Raw genomic sequence first — 21101 nt, 5'->3', positions numbered from 1 at the left:
TTCTTGGAGCCAGGTTGGGGATCATTTTATTGTTCAAGCCATGAAGCTTCTTTTACATTTTGGTTCAAGGACAAGTGAATACGACATAACTCGTAATTTTTCCAAATTATCAGTCTGTCAGTTTCGGATGTATGACTTAATGGGTTGGGATAACTCGGTAATTAAAAATTACAAAATGACCATTGTGCACAATAGAAAGAGGTCTTGAGTAGTGTGTTTGACCTAATGGATAGGGGTATTATGAAGGACTTGAAAGAACACCATGGAGCACATAAAAAAGAGCTATATTCACGTGCTGTCAATAACTCATGGGTGTGATTGCTAGTGATTGATAGTGATTGATAGTCATGGCAAGAGAAAGATAGTGATTGAGAAGAGTCCACAAGATAAGAGTTAGGAGAGAGAAAGCTCTACAGAGGGAGAGTGAGAGAGAGGTAGAGAGAGAGTGACAGCAAGAGCAAACAAGAAGAGCACACACTAGACAGAGAGAGAAAGGCAGTGAGAGAACAGGAGGGAGAGGGAGAGAGAGCAAGACAGGGTAGAGATGGAGCGAGAGAGCAAGCAAGAATGAGTGAGCAAGAGAGGGAAAGTCCGCTAGGAGCGAGGTAGAGTGAGCAAGCAAGAATGAGGTAGAGAGAGCAATGACGAGAGATAGAGAGAGAAAAAAGAAAGTGTGGATGTGAGAGTAGGAGAGAGAGAGAGCGCGGGAGAGTAAGAGTGAGAAAGAAATGGAGAGAGAGCGCGAGAGATAAAAATAGTCTGTCTTGTTCTTCATCCATGTCCATGACGGCTGTCAATCCCCATCTTCAACAACAATTATTCTGTGTCAATGACAGTTGTCATACACACCTAGACGTGGTCGTTCGGTTCTTTTTGTGTGAATTGCTGGTTCTGTTCCGTTTTCCGAACAGAACAAAAATAAATTCAAACAGAACATTGCACAGACACGTGTGGTTCTTTTGTTTGCTTTGTGCGAATTTTGTTCTTATTTGTTCGGATTTGAAAATAAAAAAGAACAAAACAAAGAACAAGGCCCTGTGCAGTTCTTTTGTGTGAATTTTTTGTTCGTTTCAAATGATCGGAACAGAACAACCATGTCTAATTGACATCGTACATGGTCTTTTTCTTTGTCCTCCATGGTCATCATCCCCCTCATCAGCGATCATCGACGGGCATCGTCCCTATCATCGGCTGTGATTGTCCCCCTGGTGTTGGTCGTTGTCCTATTGCCATCAGACATTGTCCCCATTATTGTCGTCGTCGTTCGTCATAGTTGGTCATCTTCCCATGATCGTCGGTAGTCCTCGTTGTTGTTGTCATCATCAAAGTCATAGGTGGTCATCGTCTCGTCGTCGTTGGACATCTTCCCCATCATTGGTCATCATCCCCATCATTTTTGTCATCAACGTCATCTTCATTGGTCATCATCCCCATCATTTTTGTCATCAACGTCATCTTCATTGGTCATCATCCTCATCATTGTTGGTTGTCTTCCTCATTGATGATTGCCATTCCCATCATTGTTGGTCCTCGTCCTGTTCTCGTCACAACTTTGTCACCGTCGTCGATAGTAGTCATGTGTTGTCCACAATTGTGGTCCCTGTCATCTGCGTCCTCAATGGTCATCATCGGCATCCTCAACGGTTATCAATCGCATAGTCAACAAGCATCATCCACATCGTCCATGCTAGTTGGCTCCGTCTGCTGCGATCATCATCTGCATTGTCAATGTTCCTTGTCCCCATCATCTGCATTGTCGATCCTCATCATCATTTCCATCATTTTTATCATGAGTCATCTGCTATTTGTGATGGATGACTGATGAATGATGACAAATGAGTAATCATTAGTCCATTTCTCCACACGATGATCGAAATGGATGGAGCTGATGATAATTCGTCATTTGCCCGACAAGTCTAAATATAACTTAAAGAATATGAAATGACCATTGAACACAAAATAATAATATTTCCATTTAAATAATGTCTTCAAAACCTCAATGGCCTCATCGATTGCTAAATACAAGTAACTAAACAAATTTAAAGTCTCTATGTTGATACAACATAATTTTTTTCATGATATCTCTTAAAACAAATGCAACATAATGCCTAAAACCAAACGTCCTTTTAGAACTACCAAAGTTCTAAGCTACTCCATCTAAAATGATTTTGGATTTCATGATAATAATGTTGTTATTGATATAATTGACTTGCCATATGTCAAGGCATTCTGTTGGGTTTTAGGAACTTGATATGAATGAAAACTTGGAACGATTCATAGTAGAAGACAGATAACACAATCAAAATGACATCACTAAAATATTGAAACGAATCATCTGATTACGGATTGCATACATGACTCCTAGGATCCTCGTGTGAGTCATGTCAAGCAGCTCATGTGTACATTCTATAGAAAATTCTATGCGATCCATGGCACGTCCAATCTCCTCCTTCAATCTGATAATCTCTGTTCACGCTCAGTCATCGTCATTACACCATCCCAATCATGTCGGGAATAGAGAGAAGGGAATACAAGGTGAAGTGCCTCGAACAATTATGGCCTAGGTGAATTTCGTTCGAGCCCTTCACCTATTGATTCCAAGTGGGTATGTTTTCGTAAACCCCCCCCCCCCCAAACTTAAGGTATGTATTCCGACGTGTAATAGACCATTTTTATGTCACTCTCTATGCTCACATATCATTCTAGTTCATGACTCAAGCAGCCTGATAACATTTATCGGCTTTCCAAGTTAATTAAATATATCAGCATATATATTAAATAATGTCAGATTGATTTAATCCAATCGATAGTTTGAGTTTCTAGCCCGTGGGGTGCCATGCTACACCTCGTGATATAGATGATACAAATAATTGTGTATTGACGCACACATGGAACCTGTCTGTCATCAATTAGCATGTACATATAGTCTATCATCCACTTGATTCCTAGAACAACTTACGGTTTGGTCAACTGTCAAACCCTAATCGGTCATCCAAGTTAGTAATGATGCGTTCGAAAAATTACTAGAGAACTATTCTATAACATTTCACTATCTTGGCCAAGGACTTCATCCCATTGTATGCCTTGAGCTGTCTCCTCTTATACCTAGGACGTGTATTCATTTCTTGACCACTAAATTGTCTTTATGAACTTCTTGATGCAATTTGAACTAAGATTGTTTATAACTCTGCGATTATGAACTTTAAACCATAGTGTCACGCGGTCAAATCCGGAGGTAGGAACAATGCTCGTATCGAACGGTTCCCAGTCTCAACGCTTGGGAAAAAACACTGAGCAGCCTTTGCTTGTGCACCAAAAGTCTCTTGGAACAACTTTAGATTGTTTGGAGGTTAAGGAGATAAGGTAGACCTAAGAGCTTGGGACATTGCATTTTAAGGAACAAGATTACATCGCAGGCCATAGCCGTTAACGAAGTAACGCGATGAGGCGTAATGCGAGCCTGGGTAGTGGCGTTCTTGCGCCTTGAGGCCCGCAGCCCTACGTGCGCACTTGCAGCCGCTACAAGCGTGCCCTCAGGTCGGGCACCTCGTGCCCGTGGGTTATGCTCCTGGTGCACCCACAAGTCTGTCTTAGCCTTCAAGCTCCACGTGCCACTAGCACCTACGATGACACCTCCATGCTCAGTCCGCATTAGCATAGCTGTGCTAAGTACCCCCAGCCTTGGTGCTGCACGTTGCAGCACTACCCGAATTTATGTCCCACGCCCGGTAGCTGTCTCGTCATTCTCTGCGTCAATGCCTTAGTCTCCTGGCAGAATGCGCGGCCTGTCTCCCCTCCCCCCCCCCACACACACGCAACATGCGCGGCCTGCGTAGTCCCTCTACGCAGTGCTCGCACCTTTGTCGCCCCGCTTGCACGGCCCGAGCACGCGCAGCGCCTATGGCCTGCGCACATGGCCTAGCCATGATCCGCCGAACTTGCGCAGCGACAAGCACGAACACCTAGTGGGCACTGGCATTAAAGATTAATGTCGGGTGTCACCACCCGTGATATGTGTGGTGTCCACGCTTCCAGACTCCGAGTCCAAGTATACGGACGTGTCCTTAACAATTAGCACATAGGCCTCTGTGTACGAGTGTCTTAGGTCTCAGGACCACTTCCACAACTATGACATGAATCGACATGATTAAAAGTTTTGTATAATACTATTCCTTGCCTTGTTTAATTTAGTGAAATCTTTCTATTAAAGGCATCCACTATCTATCCTTAGTGTCTCCACACTGATTACTACGGGACCGACCATACACATCATATGAGTGAGGCTAGATAGTGTTACTCTATTCAGACACTTTGATGTCCTTCTCGAATATCCTTTGAATAGGAATATTCAGAACATAAGCTCAAAGACTAGTGATCTCTGTGTTATGATCTCATCATAATTCACTAAGTACGATAATTCTTTGACTTTATTATAAGCATCACACGTACACTATAATGAATATGTTCTATTAATATGCATCAAACAAGATATGCAATGTGTGATTTGGCTTAACCACACATTTAAGGTTTATTGATGAGAATAATGTGTTACGGTTGTCCCCAATAAATGACAAAACATCATCAGGGCTTCCTGCTTCGAGAACAAGCTACTTTCTTTGTCGTCCATGTGTTCGAGCAGCAAATGAAATTTTTTCTTCTCGCTGAAGCCATTACACTGCCATTAGAGGCAATCCATGGAGCAAGATTGCCTGTCTCGATTGGTCGAAAAAATTCTCCGGCACGGCCAAAAATCTATAAAGTTCAAAACAAATTTTCAACACATTTAGAGAAGGGTGATAATTCTGTGGAAATTTCCTTCAATAAGAAAATAATATAATTGGGAAGAGAATTTGTCAAATTTAGTCCTGCATCAGAGCAATTAATTGGGCGTTTTATTGGGCCTTTTAAAGGGATTCTTATTGGGCCAGTTGGGCTTCTCCCACTAGTTTTTTAAAACTATATATATATAGTTCTTGAAGGGGGGGGGGAGTGAAATTCTCAAATCAGCGAGAATCTCTAACTAATCGATTCAATCCAGTTCAAGAGAATTGCGGTAAGTTTAATGCGATTTAATTGAATGTTTGTTTGCGGTTCCGAAATTTGTGTTTTTTCTTCGATCGGTGAGGTTTTCTCTTTGACTTAGTTCTCAGAAGTAGTTTACTGTTATGGCTGTTTTCGTTTAATTTTTTCTTGTTAAATCTTACTGTTTCTAGTTCGATCTCGTCTGAGTTAATCAATTTTCTGTGTAGCGCAGTGGTCGCCGCGTTCTCGAGGGATTTACGATTGATCATGAACAAGATTTTGGAGTTCGGAAGAAGAGCACTATTTATCGCGCGAGTTATTACCGGATATGAAGAAAGAAAAATCAGGGCGCATAGGTTGATGCTCCAGAAGCAGATAGAGGAGGTGCGGTACGATCCATTGGTACTTGTTCTTACATGATCTTTTATGGGAATTTTTCAATGGACGAATTCGGGAAGCACAGTTAATCAGGAACAATCTCATGACGATTTTAAGACATCACAATTAGGGTATATGTTCTTTCTTTTGCTATTGTTTTCTTTTTCTGAGCATATATTTCTTATTCACTTCTCTTTTGATGTATTTTCAAGAACTGAACGTCCAAGTTTTATGTTTTTGTAAATTTTCGTTCTCGTAATTTTCTGACGAAAATTAAACACAGTTTAAAATAAGATTGGGAAAAAATTGTCATCCATGCGTTCACAATATCTTCAGGAATCCCAATCTCTTGTTATTTTAAATTTGTGGGAGATTTTCCTTTTATGCCTTTAATCCCAAAAGTTATATATATTTCCATGGGTGTAAATTAATGAAATTTCCATGATTACATTTGTGCCTTCACTTCTCTTCATGGGGTCAGGCTCAAGCAAAGAGAGAAGGTTTAAAAAGGATCCCTGAACAAGTAATTCTGTCAGAAGTCCGCCGCATGGTCGACGAGATGCAAACAGTTCTCCGCCAATTCGAGGAAACTGTAAGTGAACTCGGTTTCTTTCTTTTTCACTAGCATTCATCCATACAACTATATAGGTTGCATGAAAAATAGACAAGGTGTTTAAATCGAACCCGGCGATAGAGTTATAAATTTCAAAAAAAGAGAGATAGCCTTACTGTATTATTTTGAAAATTTTACCGTATCCGGGCTTGCAAGATGCTGGCATAGAGGAGTGACTGCAACATTTTTCTCATCTCGCATGAAATTTCCATTCGCTTATGATATTATATAAGTTTCGTATAAAATAATCAAGGTGATTTCATCGGACTGGGCGACGAGTTATAATGTTGTTAAAAAATAGAGATAGCCCAACTGCGTTAATTTGAAAATTTTGCGGTATCTGGGCCTGCAGAATGCTCCTATAGAGGAGTAACCGAAATATTATTCACATGTCCCATGAATTTTCCATTCATTTATGCTTAAATATAAGTTTCAGATAAAACACTCTGGTTGATTCCATCCACAACACAAAAGTAATAGAGATTTATTTTTGAAAATATAGTCTTAATCTATTGATTTGAAATTTTATGGGTGTTTGGACCTGCAGGAAGCTGCAATAGAGGAGTACCTGAAACCGTTGGACAAGAACGCGAAGATCATCATGAACATGCAGCTGGAGAAGGAGGAGAAGAGCGCCAAGGAAATGCTGAGAGCCATGCATCAAGAGGCCTTTCTAAAGAAATTGGAGCAAGAGAAGGTGGTTGACCTCCGTGAGTTAACTGAGAAAAACCATAAAAAATCGGAATCCTCAGCTCCCAGGGAGGATGATCAAAGCAGGTGATCCGAAATTTTTTGTTTATATTTTTATGAATAATCAAAATTGCTGGGCCATTTTGATTTTTAACGCTTCTATTTAATGCGATTCATCGCACGAGTATAAATCAAACTGCACAACTCTCTTAGTTATGAGTTTTGAGTTGTAACAATTACTGGTCTAGATTCACTTCTGTTCAATGTTCTTCATCGCCTGAAATTAAATGGAACCACACCTCTCTCTCTCTCTCTCTCTCTCTCTCTCTCTCTCTCTCTCTGTCTCTCTCTTCCTCCACCTTTCCACGTTGATTGTATCTGGCTGATAGAACCTGGGTTGAATCTAATTTTGAAATTTATGACGTAATTAGCCTTTTATAATACTATGATGCGGAAGGAGTTATTGTTGACCGCTGGAATCCCTCTTTTTTGATTGGTTATCAACCGAAGATTCAAAAAGAATTGATGGCTCGAGTTCGACTAAATGAATTTCTCGTCCTACATGGGTTGAAAGTGCTCTAATAAGAGATTCAGCTAGTTATTCAAAGTGGTTCGAACTAGGGCGTCGAGTTCATCATCGACCCATTGACCGTAGTGGACTCAGTGAGTCGCCAACACTTCACATGCCGTGATTTTTCTAATGAGAGACTGTTTATCCAAAAAGGTGCGACTTTGGTTGAATTTCTCATTTGCTTCCTCAATCATCATGTTATTGTCTACATAGTGGATTATCTACATAATCAATGTTTACCTTTTTCAACAAATTGTAGATTCCACTTCACCTGCGGTTATTTTTCTAATGAGAGAAAGACTATTCAATCAGAACGGTGTGAATTCTTTTGGATTTCTCATAATGGGTCAACCCTGTCTTTTTTTGTGGATTATCCGTGTAATCACCAAAGACTTTTTCAACAAAGAGTTGACCTCACTTAACTCAACTTGGTCAACCATCCCACCAAGCCTGTTCATCCTGATCGTGAAAGGACCTTGTAATTCACCTTACAAAAGCCAGGTTACTTTGCCATTGAACGGAGAAAGAAGATTTTCATCTAATTCCAGATAATCAAGATCCCAGGCAATCTCCACCGTCGTCAGGAGTCAACCGGTGACAATAACCGAGCAAAACTGGTCCTCATAACTCATCATGAGTCAATTCCGTCAGCGGGCGAGTGGCGGCGCCACCAAGGTAATGTGCAGCGAGGGCTGCCTGGATGGCGACCCCGTAAGGAAGAGCGTCCTCGTTGATTCTGAACAGAGGCGAGTGGGCCTGGGGCCGTGCCGCTGTCGAGGAGGCATTGCGCATGCCAACAAAGTAGTAGAAGGCGGCTGGCATGACCTCAGAGAAGAAAGCAAAGTCCTCGGCGCCCATGACCGGGGGCCGGTCAAGCACGTGGTCAGCGCCGAGTAGTTGACTGCCGACCGTGGTGAAGTGGCGGTGCAGCGCCTGGCTGTTGACCATCGGCAGGAAAGCGGGCCGATCATTTTCCATGAAGTTAACAGTGGCACTGCACCTCTGTACTGCTGCCTGACCCTTAATCACCTGGCAGCCCCCCAGATTAATGATATCATAATGATGAAGAAGATAAGGATAAGTATGGTGGCAATCATGATGACGATGACGATGATGATTTGTGTAACTTGAAGATGATGCTTAGGAAGAGGATGACAGAGATGATCATATGAAGAAGAGAAGAAGAAAAAGATGATGACCATGATCATGATATGTAGAACTAGAAGAGAAGAAGGTATGATGATCATGATGATAATATGTAGAACAAGAAGAGGATTATGATGATAAATGTTATTATCGTGGAATGGTATTCCAGTGATCAAGTTGGAAATCAATAATGATCATGTCATCGGTCATTAATGATGGAGGAAAATACCTTTTTACAATGATATTATGAATGGTTGTGATTAAGCAGGACACTATAAATGATAATAATGAAACGGGTGTATAAACTTCAGAAGAAGAAAATGGTCATGATTATTATATTTGTGTTGATGCAAATACCTCCTCAATGCGCTGTTTGAGCATGTGAAAACTCTTCTTAGAGAAAGCGCGGAAGGTGCCACCGATGGTAACAGAATCCGGGATGACATTAAATGCATCCCCTCCTTGAAATTTGGCCACGGTCACCACCTTCAAAATTAAAAATCATCGATAAACGCATACTTTTCTTCATCCTCGAGGTTGAACATGATCATGTTCATCTCCATGTCCATGTACCGATTCATACCCGTAATAACTTTCATGTCAATGTTCATATAACATGCTCAGTTACATTCTTAGTCAAATTTATATTCATCTTTAGATTCAGATAAACATTCAAATACAAATTTATACTCATCCCATTCATGTTCGTATTCATATCGATGAGCATGTCCAAATTGTCACACTCATAAGCATGATGAAGCCAAATTCAACATTGTCATCGTCATCCATGTTTATGTTCGGCTGAATGACGCTGATAATGATGATTCAACATCAACCAGATAATGACGATGACAGCTCTTGGAAAACAGAGAACTAATGATGATTCATCATTGTTATCACCATCGCCATCATCCACTGATCATCATCACTATTGATGCCTAACTTAGGTTGGCAGACAGCAGAATCCTCCTCGTCATCCGTATCAGCGCTTTGACAAACGATAACGAGAACAGAGTGATTCATCAACTGAAGGATGATGATAACAATGACGGCTCTTGGAAACTGGATGAGGATGACGCTGACGAGTCATCAAGGTCATCGTCATCATCATTGTTGGCAGCAAACCCTAAGACATAGTGTTAGATTGTAGGGTTAAAATGTCTTTCCCTAGTTTCTCAGGGGGGTTTGTGTAAAAGTGTAAAACTCTATCACCGCTTTGACGAACGATAACGAGAACAGAGTGATTCATCTACTGAAGGATGATGATAACAATGACGGCTCTTGGAAACTGGATGAGGATGAGGATGACGAGTCATCAAGGTCATTGTCATCATCATTATTGGCAGCAAACCCTAAGACATACTGTTAAATTGCAGGGTTTGTCAGCAAGGGACCTTGTCAAGTCGATATATTTTCTTTATGTTCCTTTTATTTTATCTTATTTGTATTTCTATTTAAGTACTTTCTATGTATAAGTGTCTCTGGCCCAGTAAGTGGGGCCCACTGTGTACACATAAGACTATGGGAAGGAATTAAGGAAGTAAGTCTTTTTTCTCTGCAAAACCCTAGCCGACGAATCTCTGTTGAGGAAGCTTGACCGTGAGCTATCTGGACATTGTTTCTCACATGGAATCAGAGCTCCAGGCGTAGGACGCCCAGAGGAGAAATCTCTCTTCTGCTTCTCTCCTAGTTCCCGCAACGATGAGGGAGCTCTTCAGCGGGATCGTCTTCATCTGTTGTTGATCTTCCAACGCTGGAGAAGAGTCAAACTACGACAGAAGTCAAAAGCGAAGCTCTGTCGAGTACCTGTGGTGGAAATATTCCACGGCTGAGTGGCAGAAAGCCATTCAAGGCTCCACTGGCAATACGTGCTTCCGATTTAGGAGGCTAACCACATAAATTCGATTGAGTCTCAAATATGGCAGAGGAAGCAAACCAAGAGGTTATCGTTCAGACTACTGAAGCTGGACGAGAGATCTTGAACCAGGTAACCTTTCCTATTGTGCTGGAGACAGTCAAATTCAATGGCTTCAATCTACTTGATTGGAGCGAATATGTTGAGATGATTCTTGAGAGCAGGGGACTTGATGATCACCTTACGCATGAGGTCGACTTGAGTAACCCGAGATATAAAGCCTGGAAACGTGAAGATGCAAATGTACGTCAGTGGTTGCTGAGCAGTATGGCTGGAGATCGATTCCGGAAATATCTATATCTGAAGACGACGAAGAAAATTTGGGATCATCTTCAGAAGAGTAATGTGAGAAAGAGCCACACCTGGAGAATATTTGAGCTGGTTACTAAGGCAACTACGCTGGTGCAGGGTGAGATGTCAGTTGCAGAATACGCAAAAGAACTTCAAACTCTGTTGCTAGCAATTGACCATTGCAGACCAATCAAAAATCCTGAGGAGTGGCAGTCAACCCTACAAGATTGTATGTTCAGATTCCTGATGGGACTGAATATGAGAGTTTACAGAGTCAGATTCTCAATCGTAAACATGTACCCAACTTGGAAGAAACAATTCAGATTGTACTTAATGAAGAAAGCCGCATCAAGTTAGTTCCAGGTGGTGGGAAAGATGAAGCTGGAGCGAGATTCTTGGTAAAGACGAAGCAAGCAAAGGGAGCATTGTCTGGACGTGAAGGTGCAAGTGACAAATATGACAAGAAACCAGGGGAAGATACTCAAAGTCAGAAGGGTCAAGGTGGCAAATATAAGTCCAACCTTCACTGCTCATATTGTAAGAGGAGAAATCATACAAGGGAACACTATTGGATTTTAAACCCACACCTCAGGCCTCTCCAAGCTCATGCTACAGATGCTAAAGAAGCAGACTCAAGTGCTGGGGAATGACAAGCAGACTGTGTCAGAACGGTTCAGATTGAAGAATATGATAAATTGAAGGAGGAATTTGACAAGCTGAAGACTATGATCAGCTCTACATCTATGGCCCGTGTGGGTGAGACAACTTATTACTCTAATATTTACTCCGACTGGATTATTGATGCAGGTGCCACGGATCATATGACTCCCTGCTATAGGAAGTTTCATAATTATGCTCCTTATGAAGGAAGTAGACGAGTGTTTACTGCAGGAGAGATGTTGCTGATTTCTGGGATAGGCGATGTTAATATTACTAATCTGGGTATTATTAAGCAAGTCTTACATGTCCCAGGACTTCGGGAACAGCTCATATCTCCTCAAAAACTTGTTAAAGATTTACATATTACTTTTATAATGATGTCTGATGGATGTTTTGTTTATGGCAAGGCCAAAAACCTGAGGACTTCACCTTTTAAGGAGAAGAATGGGCTGGTGTACCTGAACGACCGCGTTGAGGAAGCCTATACATCCAACTGTGATGCTCGGGAGCTGGAGTGTAGCAGTCAGTTGGAGCATATTAAGCTGATGCAGTATCGTCTTGGACATCCGTCATTTGAACTTTTGAAACTCCTATTTCCGGTGTTCTTTAAGAAAATAAATTCTTCTCATGTCTTGTGCGATACATGTCAATATGTGAAACATAAGCGCGTGCCCTTTCCTGGGAAAGGAGAACGAAGTACAGAACCTTTTTATCTCGTTCATTGTGATGTTTGGGGGCCATCATCAACTACAACAGTGACGGGAGCAAGGTGGTATCTTATAGTTGTAGAAGATTGTACCAGGCTAACATGGGTTTATTTATTGAAATCCAAACCTGAGGTTGCTGAAGTAATTGGCAATTTCTTTCGTATGGTGAAGAATCAATTTGGTATCTCTACCAAGCGACTAAGGTCGGAAAATGCCAAAGACTTTTTCAACAAGACCCTGTCATCTCTATTTGCTGAGGAGGATGTAGTACATGAATCGTCCTGTGTGTATACTCCACAGCAGAATGGGGTAGCAGAAAGGAGGATAGGTCATGTAACTACAATGGCTCGGTCATTGCTCTTACATTATGAAGTGCCCAAGAGTTTCTAGGGGGAAGTTGTCTTGACAGCCATGCATATAATTAATAGATTACCATCAAAATCTTTGGACTACGAAAGTCCCGTAAATCTGATGATAAAATTTTATCCACATGCCCGGTTGAAGACTGATATGACTCCAAGGATATTTGGCTGTACAGCATTTGTACATATTCATAATCTGAGAGATAAATTCAGTCCTCGAGCTGTGAAATGTGTGTTTCTGGGTTATTCTCATTCTCAAAAGGGGTATAATGTTATGCTCCGTCTTCAAGGAGAATGCTGATATCGGCGGATGTTACATTTCATGAAAGTGTGAGTTTCTTCAAAACACAGGAGAACCTGAATGAAGAAATTCGTGAGCCACCTGTCTAGTGCCTTGGACAAGCCTCAAATCATATCTGACTTTGGAGATAAAAGACTCCCAAGGACAGAATATGATCAGGAAGAATCATCAAGTGAAGTTGATGAGAATGAAAGGGTGAAGTTGAAGAACTTTCACAGAGGGAAGCAATCAACACTCTTGATAGATCAGCTGAGGTGGAAGAAGATGATAGTGGATGGCCTACTGCTCTAAGGAAAAGGAAAAGGCAGTGTACTCAGAAGGAAACAAATATCCACTTTCCAATGTGGTAAGCTATCAACATTTGGGATGTACGTATAAATCTTTTATTACAGCTCTTAATTCCGTGTCTATTCCAAGAACATATGATGAAGCACTTAAAGAGATGAACTGGAAGAAGGCTATGGATATTGAGATGGAAACACTAATAAGAAATAACACCTGGGATATTGTTGATGCTCCACTTGTTAAATGTCCTGTAGGTTGTATATGGGTATTCACCGTGAAATATCAAGTTGATGAGACTCTACAGAGATATAAAGCAAGACTTGTCGCCAAAGGGTACACACAAGCCTATGGAATAGACTACGGAGAGACCTTTGCGCCAGTTGCCAAACTCAATACGGTATGTATTCTTATTGCATTGGCAGCTAATTTTAATTAGGGTTATGACAGTATGATGTAAAGAATGCATTCCTGCATGATGATTTGAATGAGGAGATTTATATAGAGCTACCACCTGGATATTATAAGACAGAATCAGGAAAAAAGGTATGCAAGTTGAAGAAAGCCCTGTATGGACTTAAACAGTCCCCAAGAGCTTGGTTCGGCAAATTCTCATGTAGCTTGATCAATATGGGATACAAACAGAGCAACGGTGATCACACACTGTTTGTGAAACACTCCAAGTCACAAACAATCTCAATATTACTTGTTTATGTGGATGATATAATTATCACAGAGGACGATGAAGTTGAGAATAGAGCCTTAAGTGCCAAACTATCAAAACTCTTTGAAATAAAAGCACTCAGAAGACTGAGATATTTTCTTGGAATTGAGGTGGTGTATTCTTTGTTAGATGTATTTTTCTACGGGCTAATTAGTGTGGGGCCCACTCCCCGATTTAAATTGGGCTTATAACGGCTAGTAAAACTAGCCATTAGAGACGGTTAAACTAGCTGTTACTCTACCTGCATAAATACCTACTTTGTGTAATAAAAAATTACCTTTTCTCCTTTCAATCCTGCTTCTTCCTCTGTCGATTCAGCCTATCTACCTTGTGGCGAGGGTGAGAGAGAGAGATGATTAGGTAGACAGAGGAAGCAGGATTGAAAGGAGAAAAGGTAATTTTTTATTACACAAAGTAGATATTTATACAGGTAGAATAACAGCTAGTTTAACCGTCTCTAACAGCTAGTTTTACTAGTCGTTATAAGCTCGATTTAATCCAGGTAGTGGGCCCCACACTAATTAGCCCATAGAAAAATACATCTTATATCTAACATTCTTCAAATGGGATATTTATATCACAACATAAGTATATTCTTGATCTTCTAAAAGAGACCAGAATGGGGGGGTGTAATCTGTCCTATGTACCCATTGATCCCAATGTGAAATTGGGTTTATGTGAAGAACTGTCTGTTAACAAAGGGCAATACCAAAGACTGATTGGAAAATTGATCTATCTCAATTATACCCGACCTGATATAGCATTCCCAGTTGGGCTATTGAGTAGATTTATGGACAATCCCAATAAATCTCACTTAGAAGACTTATAAAGTAGTGGCGTATTTGAAGGGGTCAGCAGGCCATGAAATTTTGTATCAATGTCATGGAGGAGCAGATACTGAAATATACAAAGATGCTGACTGGGAAGATCACTGATAGACAGGAGGTCAACATTAGGATATTGCTCATTTCTGGGAGGAAATTTGATAACCTGGAGGAGTAAGAAGCAACCGTAAATTTCATTATCCAGCGCTGAAGCAGAATATAAAGCATTGGTGAAAGGTATCAGTGAGACATTGTGGATTAGAAACATTCTTACTGAACTTGGGCTGGAGCAAAAGGAACCTATGGTTTGGTATTGTGACAGTAAAGCAGCAATTGATATTGCCCACAACCCTGTTCTAGGGTTGTGACAGAACAAAGCACATTGAGCTAAACAAGCATTGGATTAGGGAGAAGATCGACTAGGGTCGTGTTCTGATTAAACAAGTTAAATTTGCTAATCAAGTTGCAGACGTTTTCACCAAAGGACTGACGAGAGCACTGTTTGATCGCATACGGAGCAAGCTTGGGATCAAAAGCATCTGTTCACCAGCTTGAGCGGGGGTGTCAGCAAGGGACCTTGTCCAGCCCATATGTTTTCTTTATGTTCCTTTTATTTTATCTTATTTGTATTTCTTTTTAAGTACTTTCTATGTATAAGTGTCTCAGGCCCAGTAAGTGGGGCCCTCTGTGTACCCATAAGATTATGGGAACGAATTAAGGAAGTAAGTCTTTTTTCTTTCCAAAACCCTAGCCGACGAATCTCTGCTGAAGAAGCTCGACCGTGAGCGATCTGGACATTGTTTGTCACAGGGTTAAAATGTCTTTCCCTAGTTTCTCAAGGGGTTTTGTGTAAAAGTGTAAAACTCTATCCCCCTATTTAAGGCAGATAGAACATGAATGACATTGAGCAATTCCAGTTATTTTTCTAGGTTTTTCATTCCCCCGCTCCCAGGGTGGCGGGATTCCTCCCGCCACCCTGCCTCTCATTCTCTCTTCCGATCACCCAAGAGCTGACACATACTAAAAAAACTAATAGGGATTACTAATAGAAACCAGGATGAGGAGATTCACCTGAGAATCTAAAGGATCTGCCTCGCGAGAGACGAGGTGCTGGAGGCTGACGATGACATTGGAGGCGGCGAGAATGGGATCAATGGTGTGCTGGGGAATGGCGGCGTGGCCGCCTTTTCCGCTGATTACGGCCTCGAAGAACCCGCTTGCCGCCATGATGGGTCCCGCTCTTGACGACACTGTCCCTATCGGATATTCCCCATCCAGGTGGCACCCGAATATGGCCTCCACGTCATCCACTGCCCCCTCCTCTATCATCTTCTTCGCGCCGCCACCCCCTTCCTCTGCCGGTTGGAAGACCAGTAGTACAGTCCCCTGCATGGCCATTCTAGTCATGTAAGTTGTACTGCTCTTTAAAAAAAGTGAAATTTTATGGCAAAAATAATGAATATGCAAGATCAATATTTCACTTGTCTGAATCATCACCTATATTCTTTTTAAATCAACTGTGAACAAGATAGTATCAGAATGATGATTACAAATGAGAGAGACAATGGATATCTTACAAGCCATTTCTCGAAAATATGTTTTCAATCATTTACAAAATGAAGCTAAAAGAAGAGAATAGGATGGGAAAGGAGAGATGCCTTGTGCCTGTTGTAATACACTTTATCGCATAAAATTGAATTTAGGATCATATCAATATAGATGCATGTGTCTTGATTTCTCATTATGATGGTGAGATAGAGAGGGAGAGATAACATTTTGAAAGAATACATATGGCAAAAGAAAATCGATAAAACAAAACCATTTCAAAGATCATAAAATGAGAGTGGATGACTGCCTCAAAAACCTTCTGAAAATTAAAAAAAAACAAAAGAGGAAGGTAGTGAGAGATATGCCTACCAGCAATTTATAAAACTTAAGAGGAATTGTCCTATAAAGCCTGGTTGAGGATTTTAGAAAGAGAAGGAGAAAGGAATAAGTGGAGTGGCATACCCTTCAAGTAATCATTTAAAAAGGAAATTAAAACCATAAAAAAACTTTTAGCAGGGTTCAAGTAAAAGAGACATAAAAGAAATAGTAGTCAGATAAATCAAAAAGAGATTTAAATTGTCAAGCGATTATATTCAGATAAATCAAAAATGAAATTATGTATTGAGAAATTAACATGGGCATTAAAATGCCAAATGCTTGGATAACCAAGCAACTTTGTAGATTGATACATGCACAGTGAGAAAAAACGCCCATTTGGGTAAAATAAGTCAGAGAAACTGGCAAAGAAATCCATGAAAAATGTCAAAGAAATGTTCCAAGAGCGTTGACCAAGCAAGCAACATAGTAGAAATATGCCCGTTTGGGAAAGATAAGATCCATGAAAATGTCAAAGAAAGATTACAAGAACGTCGACCATGCAAACCATCCATTCCAACTGACCTTTGATATTTAATCTTTGATATTAAGAAAAGATATTTATTTTCCTCAGGATCAACAATACCATCAAGTCAAGTTTTTGCATCAAAATGGAATAATTAGTCAGTTGCCTTGATGCTGATGGTGATGACCATGATGCTGACAACGATGATGATGATGATGATGATGATGATGATGATGATGAACAGACTAACCTGAAGATTCTCGTGATTTTCCTGAAGGATCTTTGCAGCACCGAGAAGCATTGCCACGTGGCCATCATGGCCGCACGCATGCATCTTCCCAGGGACCTTGCTCTTGTGCTCCCACTCCACACCCTCCTGCAAAAAAAACAACCCACATCAAGATTAATGTGAAGAAATCTCAGAATCATAGCAGAGAGAGATGAAGATCTGAACTCATACAACTTCAAATTGATTAACGAGATGAAGAACATCTATAGATTGACCAATAGTATTAAAGCAAGAACAGAAAAATGAAGTCCAAACTAAATGAATTTCTTTGTTCTTGGTGATGATAGACGGTCAGAGTCGATGAATCTCAATGTCATTAGAATGAGAGAAAAGAAGATTAATCAATACTAGTCTCAGAATCGACAAATGTGGAGAAATCTCAATGGCACTTGAGAGAGAAGAAGATCTGAAATTATGAAACCTCAATGCATTAAAGCGATGAATAACATTGAAACAGGAGGTAAAAAAAGAAAAAAACCCAAATCGATGAAACTCACTACTCGTGGAGATTAGAGAAGTTCTGAGTCGATAAGAATCAATAACCAATCCATTAAAAATAGGAATTAAGAACCAAGAACCAAACAAGAAAAAACCCAAGGCAGAAATGAGGAAAAGAAATAAGACAAACGTAAAGACAGGATGAATATCTAATCCAATGAATAATACAAATCAGGAGACAAAAAACAAAATGATAATCAATTAATCTCACAGTTTCTAAAGATAAGACAAGGTATGAGTTGATGAATCTCAAAAAGCAATTAATAAATAATGAAAATTAAGACCCAAAAATCAAACAGTAAAGAACCCAAGACATGAATCAGGAAAAGTAAAAGAAAGGTATATGCGGTAAGAAGAAGAGTATCTTAATCAATGAATAATACTATAACACGACAGAAAATGGGAAAACCAAAATCATGAATGTCACTGCTCTTGACGATAAGAGAAGTTCTGGGTCGATGAATCTCAACAACAAATCCATAGAAAGTTGGAATTACGAACCGAGAACCAAACAATAAAACCCTCAAGACAGGAATGATGAAAAGAACAAAAAAAAACATCAAAGAGAAGAACAAAACCAAAGGGTTCCATTAAAAGAAAAATATCAAAACTGACGAAAAATATGAAATCAGGAGACAAAAAGAGAAAACCCAAATCAATGAACCTCATAATTCTTGGAAATAAGCAAAAGATATGAACAATAAATCGCAATGACCGATCCCTTAAAAATAGGATGTAGAAGTAAGAACCAAACAATAAAAACCCCAATGCAGGAATCAGGAAAAGAAGTAAAAGGAAAAAACATTCAAGAGAAGGGTAAGATGAAGAAAAATATCTAATTATAACAGACAACCGGACAACCCAAATCAATAAATCTCACCATTCGTGGATATAAGAGAAGGTCCAAGTCGATGAATCCCAACAACAAATCCATTAAACCAAGAACCAAATAACAAAAACCGCAAGATCAAATTTGGAATTAGGAATCAGGAAAAGAAGTTTAAAAAAACATCAAAGAGAAGAAGAGAGGAATGCGTAAACGACAAATGAAACTAAATCAAAACGCCAAAAAAGAAAAAAACCAAATCAGTTCATCTCACTGTTCTTCGAGACGACAAGAAAAAAAGACAATAAAACATCAAAGAGAAGAGGAATGTATAAAACGACAAATGGTACTAAATTGAATCAAAACGCAAAAGAAGAAAACCCAAGTCAATTCATCACACTGTTCTTCGATACCATAAGAAAAAAATAAAATCAAACATCAAAGGGAAGAAGAGAGGAATGCGTAAACGACAAATGACACTAAATTGAATCAAAACGCAAAAAAAGAAAAACCCAAATCAATTCATCTCACTGTACTTCGAGACGACCCAAAAAAAAAAATCAAACATCAAAGAGAAGAAGAGAGGAATGTGTAAAACGACAAATGACACTAAATTGAATCAAAACGCAAAAAAAGAAAAACCCAAATCAATTTATCTCACTGTACTTCGAGACGACCAAAAAAAAAAAAATCAAACATCAAAGAGAAGAAGAGAGGAATGTGTAAAACGACAAATGACACTAAATTGAATCAAAACGCAAAAAAAAAGAAAAACCCAAATCAATTCCTTTCACTGTTCTTCGAGACGACAAGGAAAAAAAAGAAAATCAAACTAGAGAGAGAATTCAAGAGATTGATGGAGAACCTGAACGGCGAGGGCGTCCATGTCTGCACGGAGAGCGACACGTGGCGGTCCACCTGTGCCGACGGAGCCAACGATGCCGGTGACAGCGAAGGGGTGCTTGTAGGAGACGCCCATGGCGTCCAGCTCAGCCCTAATTAGCTCGCTGGTTTCAAACTCTTCATAACCCAGCTCTGGATTTTCATGAATTTTCCTCCTAACTCCGACCATCCATTCAAGGAAATCCTTCTCTTTGGCCCTCTCTAGAAATCTGCTAATTATCTCTTCCTCCGATCCAACTGCGACGAAGAACACGGAGAGAAGCACCGCCGCTGAGACCCATTTGCCGGATACCATTTTGCTGGCTTCTAGAGAGAGAAAGATTGGAACTTGCTATCTCTCTCTCTATATATATCGCTCCCTCTCTCTCTCTCTCTCTATCTATCTAGCTATGTACCACAGTACCAGACAATCTCTCTGATGCTACTTCCAGCATCCGGAAAGATGGACAGTCTGTATCTCTCTCTCTGATAGATAGATACTGCTAGACTCTAGAGAGATGAATGGCTTCTAGAGAGAGAAAGTAGGGAACTTGCTCTCTCTCTCTCTCTCTCTCTCTCTCTATCTAGAGAGAAAGTATGGCTTCTAGAGAGAGAAAGTACCAGTCAATCTCTCTGATGCTGTTTCAAGCATCCAGAAAGATGGACAGTCTGTATCTCTCTCTCTGATAGATAGATAATGCTAGTGCTAGACTCTAGAGAGATGCATGGCTTCTAGAGAGAGAGAGAACGGAACTTGCTATCTCTCTCTCTATCCATCTATGTACCTGTCAATCTCTCTGATGTTACTTCCAGCTTCCGGAAAGATGGACAGTCTCTCTGATAGATAGATACTTCTGGACTGTAGGGAGATGGATGGCCTTTACTTCTCTCTCTGACCTCTAGAGAGAGAAACAGAGAATGAACCCAGGTCGACAGAGTCTCTCTCTCTACATCTATCTATCTATCTATTTATCTATCTATCTATCTATCTCTCTCTCTCTACATCTATCTCTATCTCTCAATCTATATCACCTCTGTTTTTAAAGAGGGATTTAGTGAAGAACATGGGAGGAGAGAAGAGACAAGACAATCTTTTGTTACGTACCTGTCGTGTCGCTCCCTGTTCCTTTCTCTCTCTCTAGGTTATTGTTTTTGTTTGCGAATCTAACAAGGACTTTTCTCCTCTTTCTCTCTCTAGGTTTTGGTTTTTGTTTCCTATTCTTGGAGAGAGGATAATTCTCCTCTCTCTCTCTGCATTTCCCTCTCTAGGCTTTGGGTTTTGTTTGCCAGCTCTAGAGAGAGGATTATTCTTCTCTGTCTCTCTCTCTCTATAGGCTCTGGTTTTGTTTCCGATTCTTAGAAAGAGGACTATTCTCCTCTCTCTCTCTGTCCATTTCTCTCTCTAGGCTTTGGGTTTTGTTTGCAAGTCCTAGAGAGAGGATTATTCTTCTCTCTCTCTCTCTCTTTATAGGCTCTGGGTTTTGTTTCCAATTCTTAGAAAGAGGACTAATGGACTATATTCTCCTCTATCTCCCCATTTCTCTCTCTAGGATTTGGGTTTTGCTTGCCAGCCCAATATAGAGGATTATGCTTCTCTGTCTCTCTCCACTTCTCTCTCTAGGCCTTGGGTTTTGTGTGACAGCCCTAGAGAGAGGATTACTCTCCTCTGCTTCTCTCTCCCTCTCTCTGCATTTTCTCTCTCTAGGCTCTGTTTTGTTTGGCAGCCCTAGA

General features: G+C 40.3%; 2 protein-coding genes across 5 annotated transcripts; one reads left to right on the top strand and one right to left on the bottom strand.

Annotated features, from left to right (window-relative positions):
* The first annotated feature begins 4988 nt into the window (after nt 1–4988).
* LOC144709166 (transcription factor IIIB) lies at nt 4989–11970 on the top strand. 4 transcript variants are annotated; one of them, XM_078582595.1, is made up of 5 exons: nt 4989–5053; nt 5250–5424; nt 5882–5992; nt 6561–6790; nt 11694–11970. In XM_078582595.1, exons 2-5 carry the CDS (start codon nt 5290–5292, stop codon nt 11704–11706), a joined length of 489 nt encoding a protein of 162 aa, XP_078438721.1. In that variant the 5' UTR covers nt 4989–5053; nt 5250–5289; the 3' UTR covers nt 11707–11970. The 4 variants fall into 4 exon arrangements, with proteins under 4 accessions (XP_078438721.1, XP_078438724.1, XP_078438723.1 ...); XM_078582598.1 differs by having other exon boundaries at nt 5250–5406; nt 11694–11964; XM_078582596.1 differs by having other exon boundaries at nt 4999–5053; nt 5255–5424; nt 11694–11969.
* LOC144709165 (IAA-amino acid hydrolase ILR1-like 1) lies at nt 7795–19816 on the bottom strand. Its single transcript, XM_078582594.1, has 5 exons — nt 19354–19816; nt 17126–17251; nt 15558–15872; nt 8778–8906; nt 7795–8303 (listed from the first exon to the last, which is right to left on the bottom strand). Exons 1-5 carry the CDS (start codon nt 19684–19686, stop codon nt 7896–7898), a joined length of 1311 nt encoding a protein of 436 aa, XP_078438720.1. The 5' UTR covers nt 19687–19816; the 3' UTR covers nt 7795–7895.
* Nucleotides 19817–21101: the final 1285 nt, after the last annotated feature.

Source organism: Wolffia australiana, chromosome 11 (genome assembly GCF_029677425.1).
Source record: "Wolffia australiana isolate 7733 chromosome 11, ASM2967742v1".
NCBI lineage: Eukaryota > Viridiplantae > Streptophyta > Magnoliopsida > Alismatales > Araceae > Wolffia > Wolffia australiana.
The sequence above is the reverse complement of the archived record's forward strand: the minus strand, read 5'-3'. Positions and strand labels throughout refer to the sequence as shown.

Coding starts and splice junctions, on each gene's coding strand:
- LOC144709166 (XM_078582595.1), top strand. CDS start 5,290: ATGAACAAGATTTTGGAGTTCGGAAGAAGAGCACTATTTATCGCGCGA. Junction 5,425..5,881: donor AGGTGCGGTACGATCCATTG/GTACTTGTTCTT, acceptor TCATGGGGTCAG/GCTCAAGCAAAGAGAGAAGG. Junction 5,993..6,560: donor TCCGCCAATTCGAGGAAACT/GTAAGTGAACTC, acceptor TTGGACCTGCAG/GAAGCTGCAATAGAGGAGTA.
- LOC144709165 (XM_078582594.1), bottom strand. CDS start 19,686: ATGGTATCCGGCAAATGGGTCTCAGCGGCGGTGCTTCTCTCCGTGTTC. Junction 17,252..19,353: donor TGGACGCCCTCGCCGTTCAG/GTTCTCCATCAA, acceptor TTTTTTTTGCAG/GAGGGTGTGGAGTGGGAGCA. Junction 15,873..17,125: donor AAAATCACGAGAATCTTCAG/GTTAGTCTGTTC, acceptor ATGGCCATGCAG/GGGACTGTACTACTGGTCTT.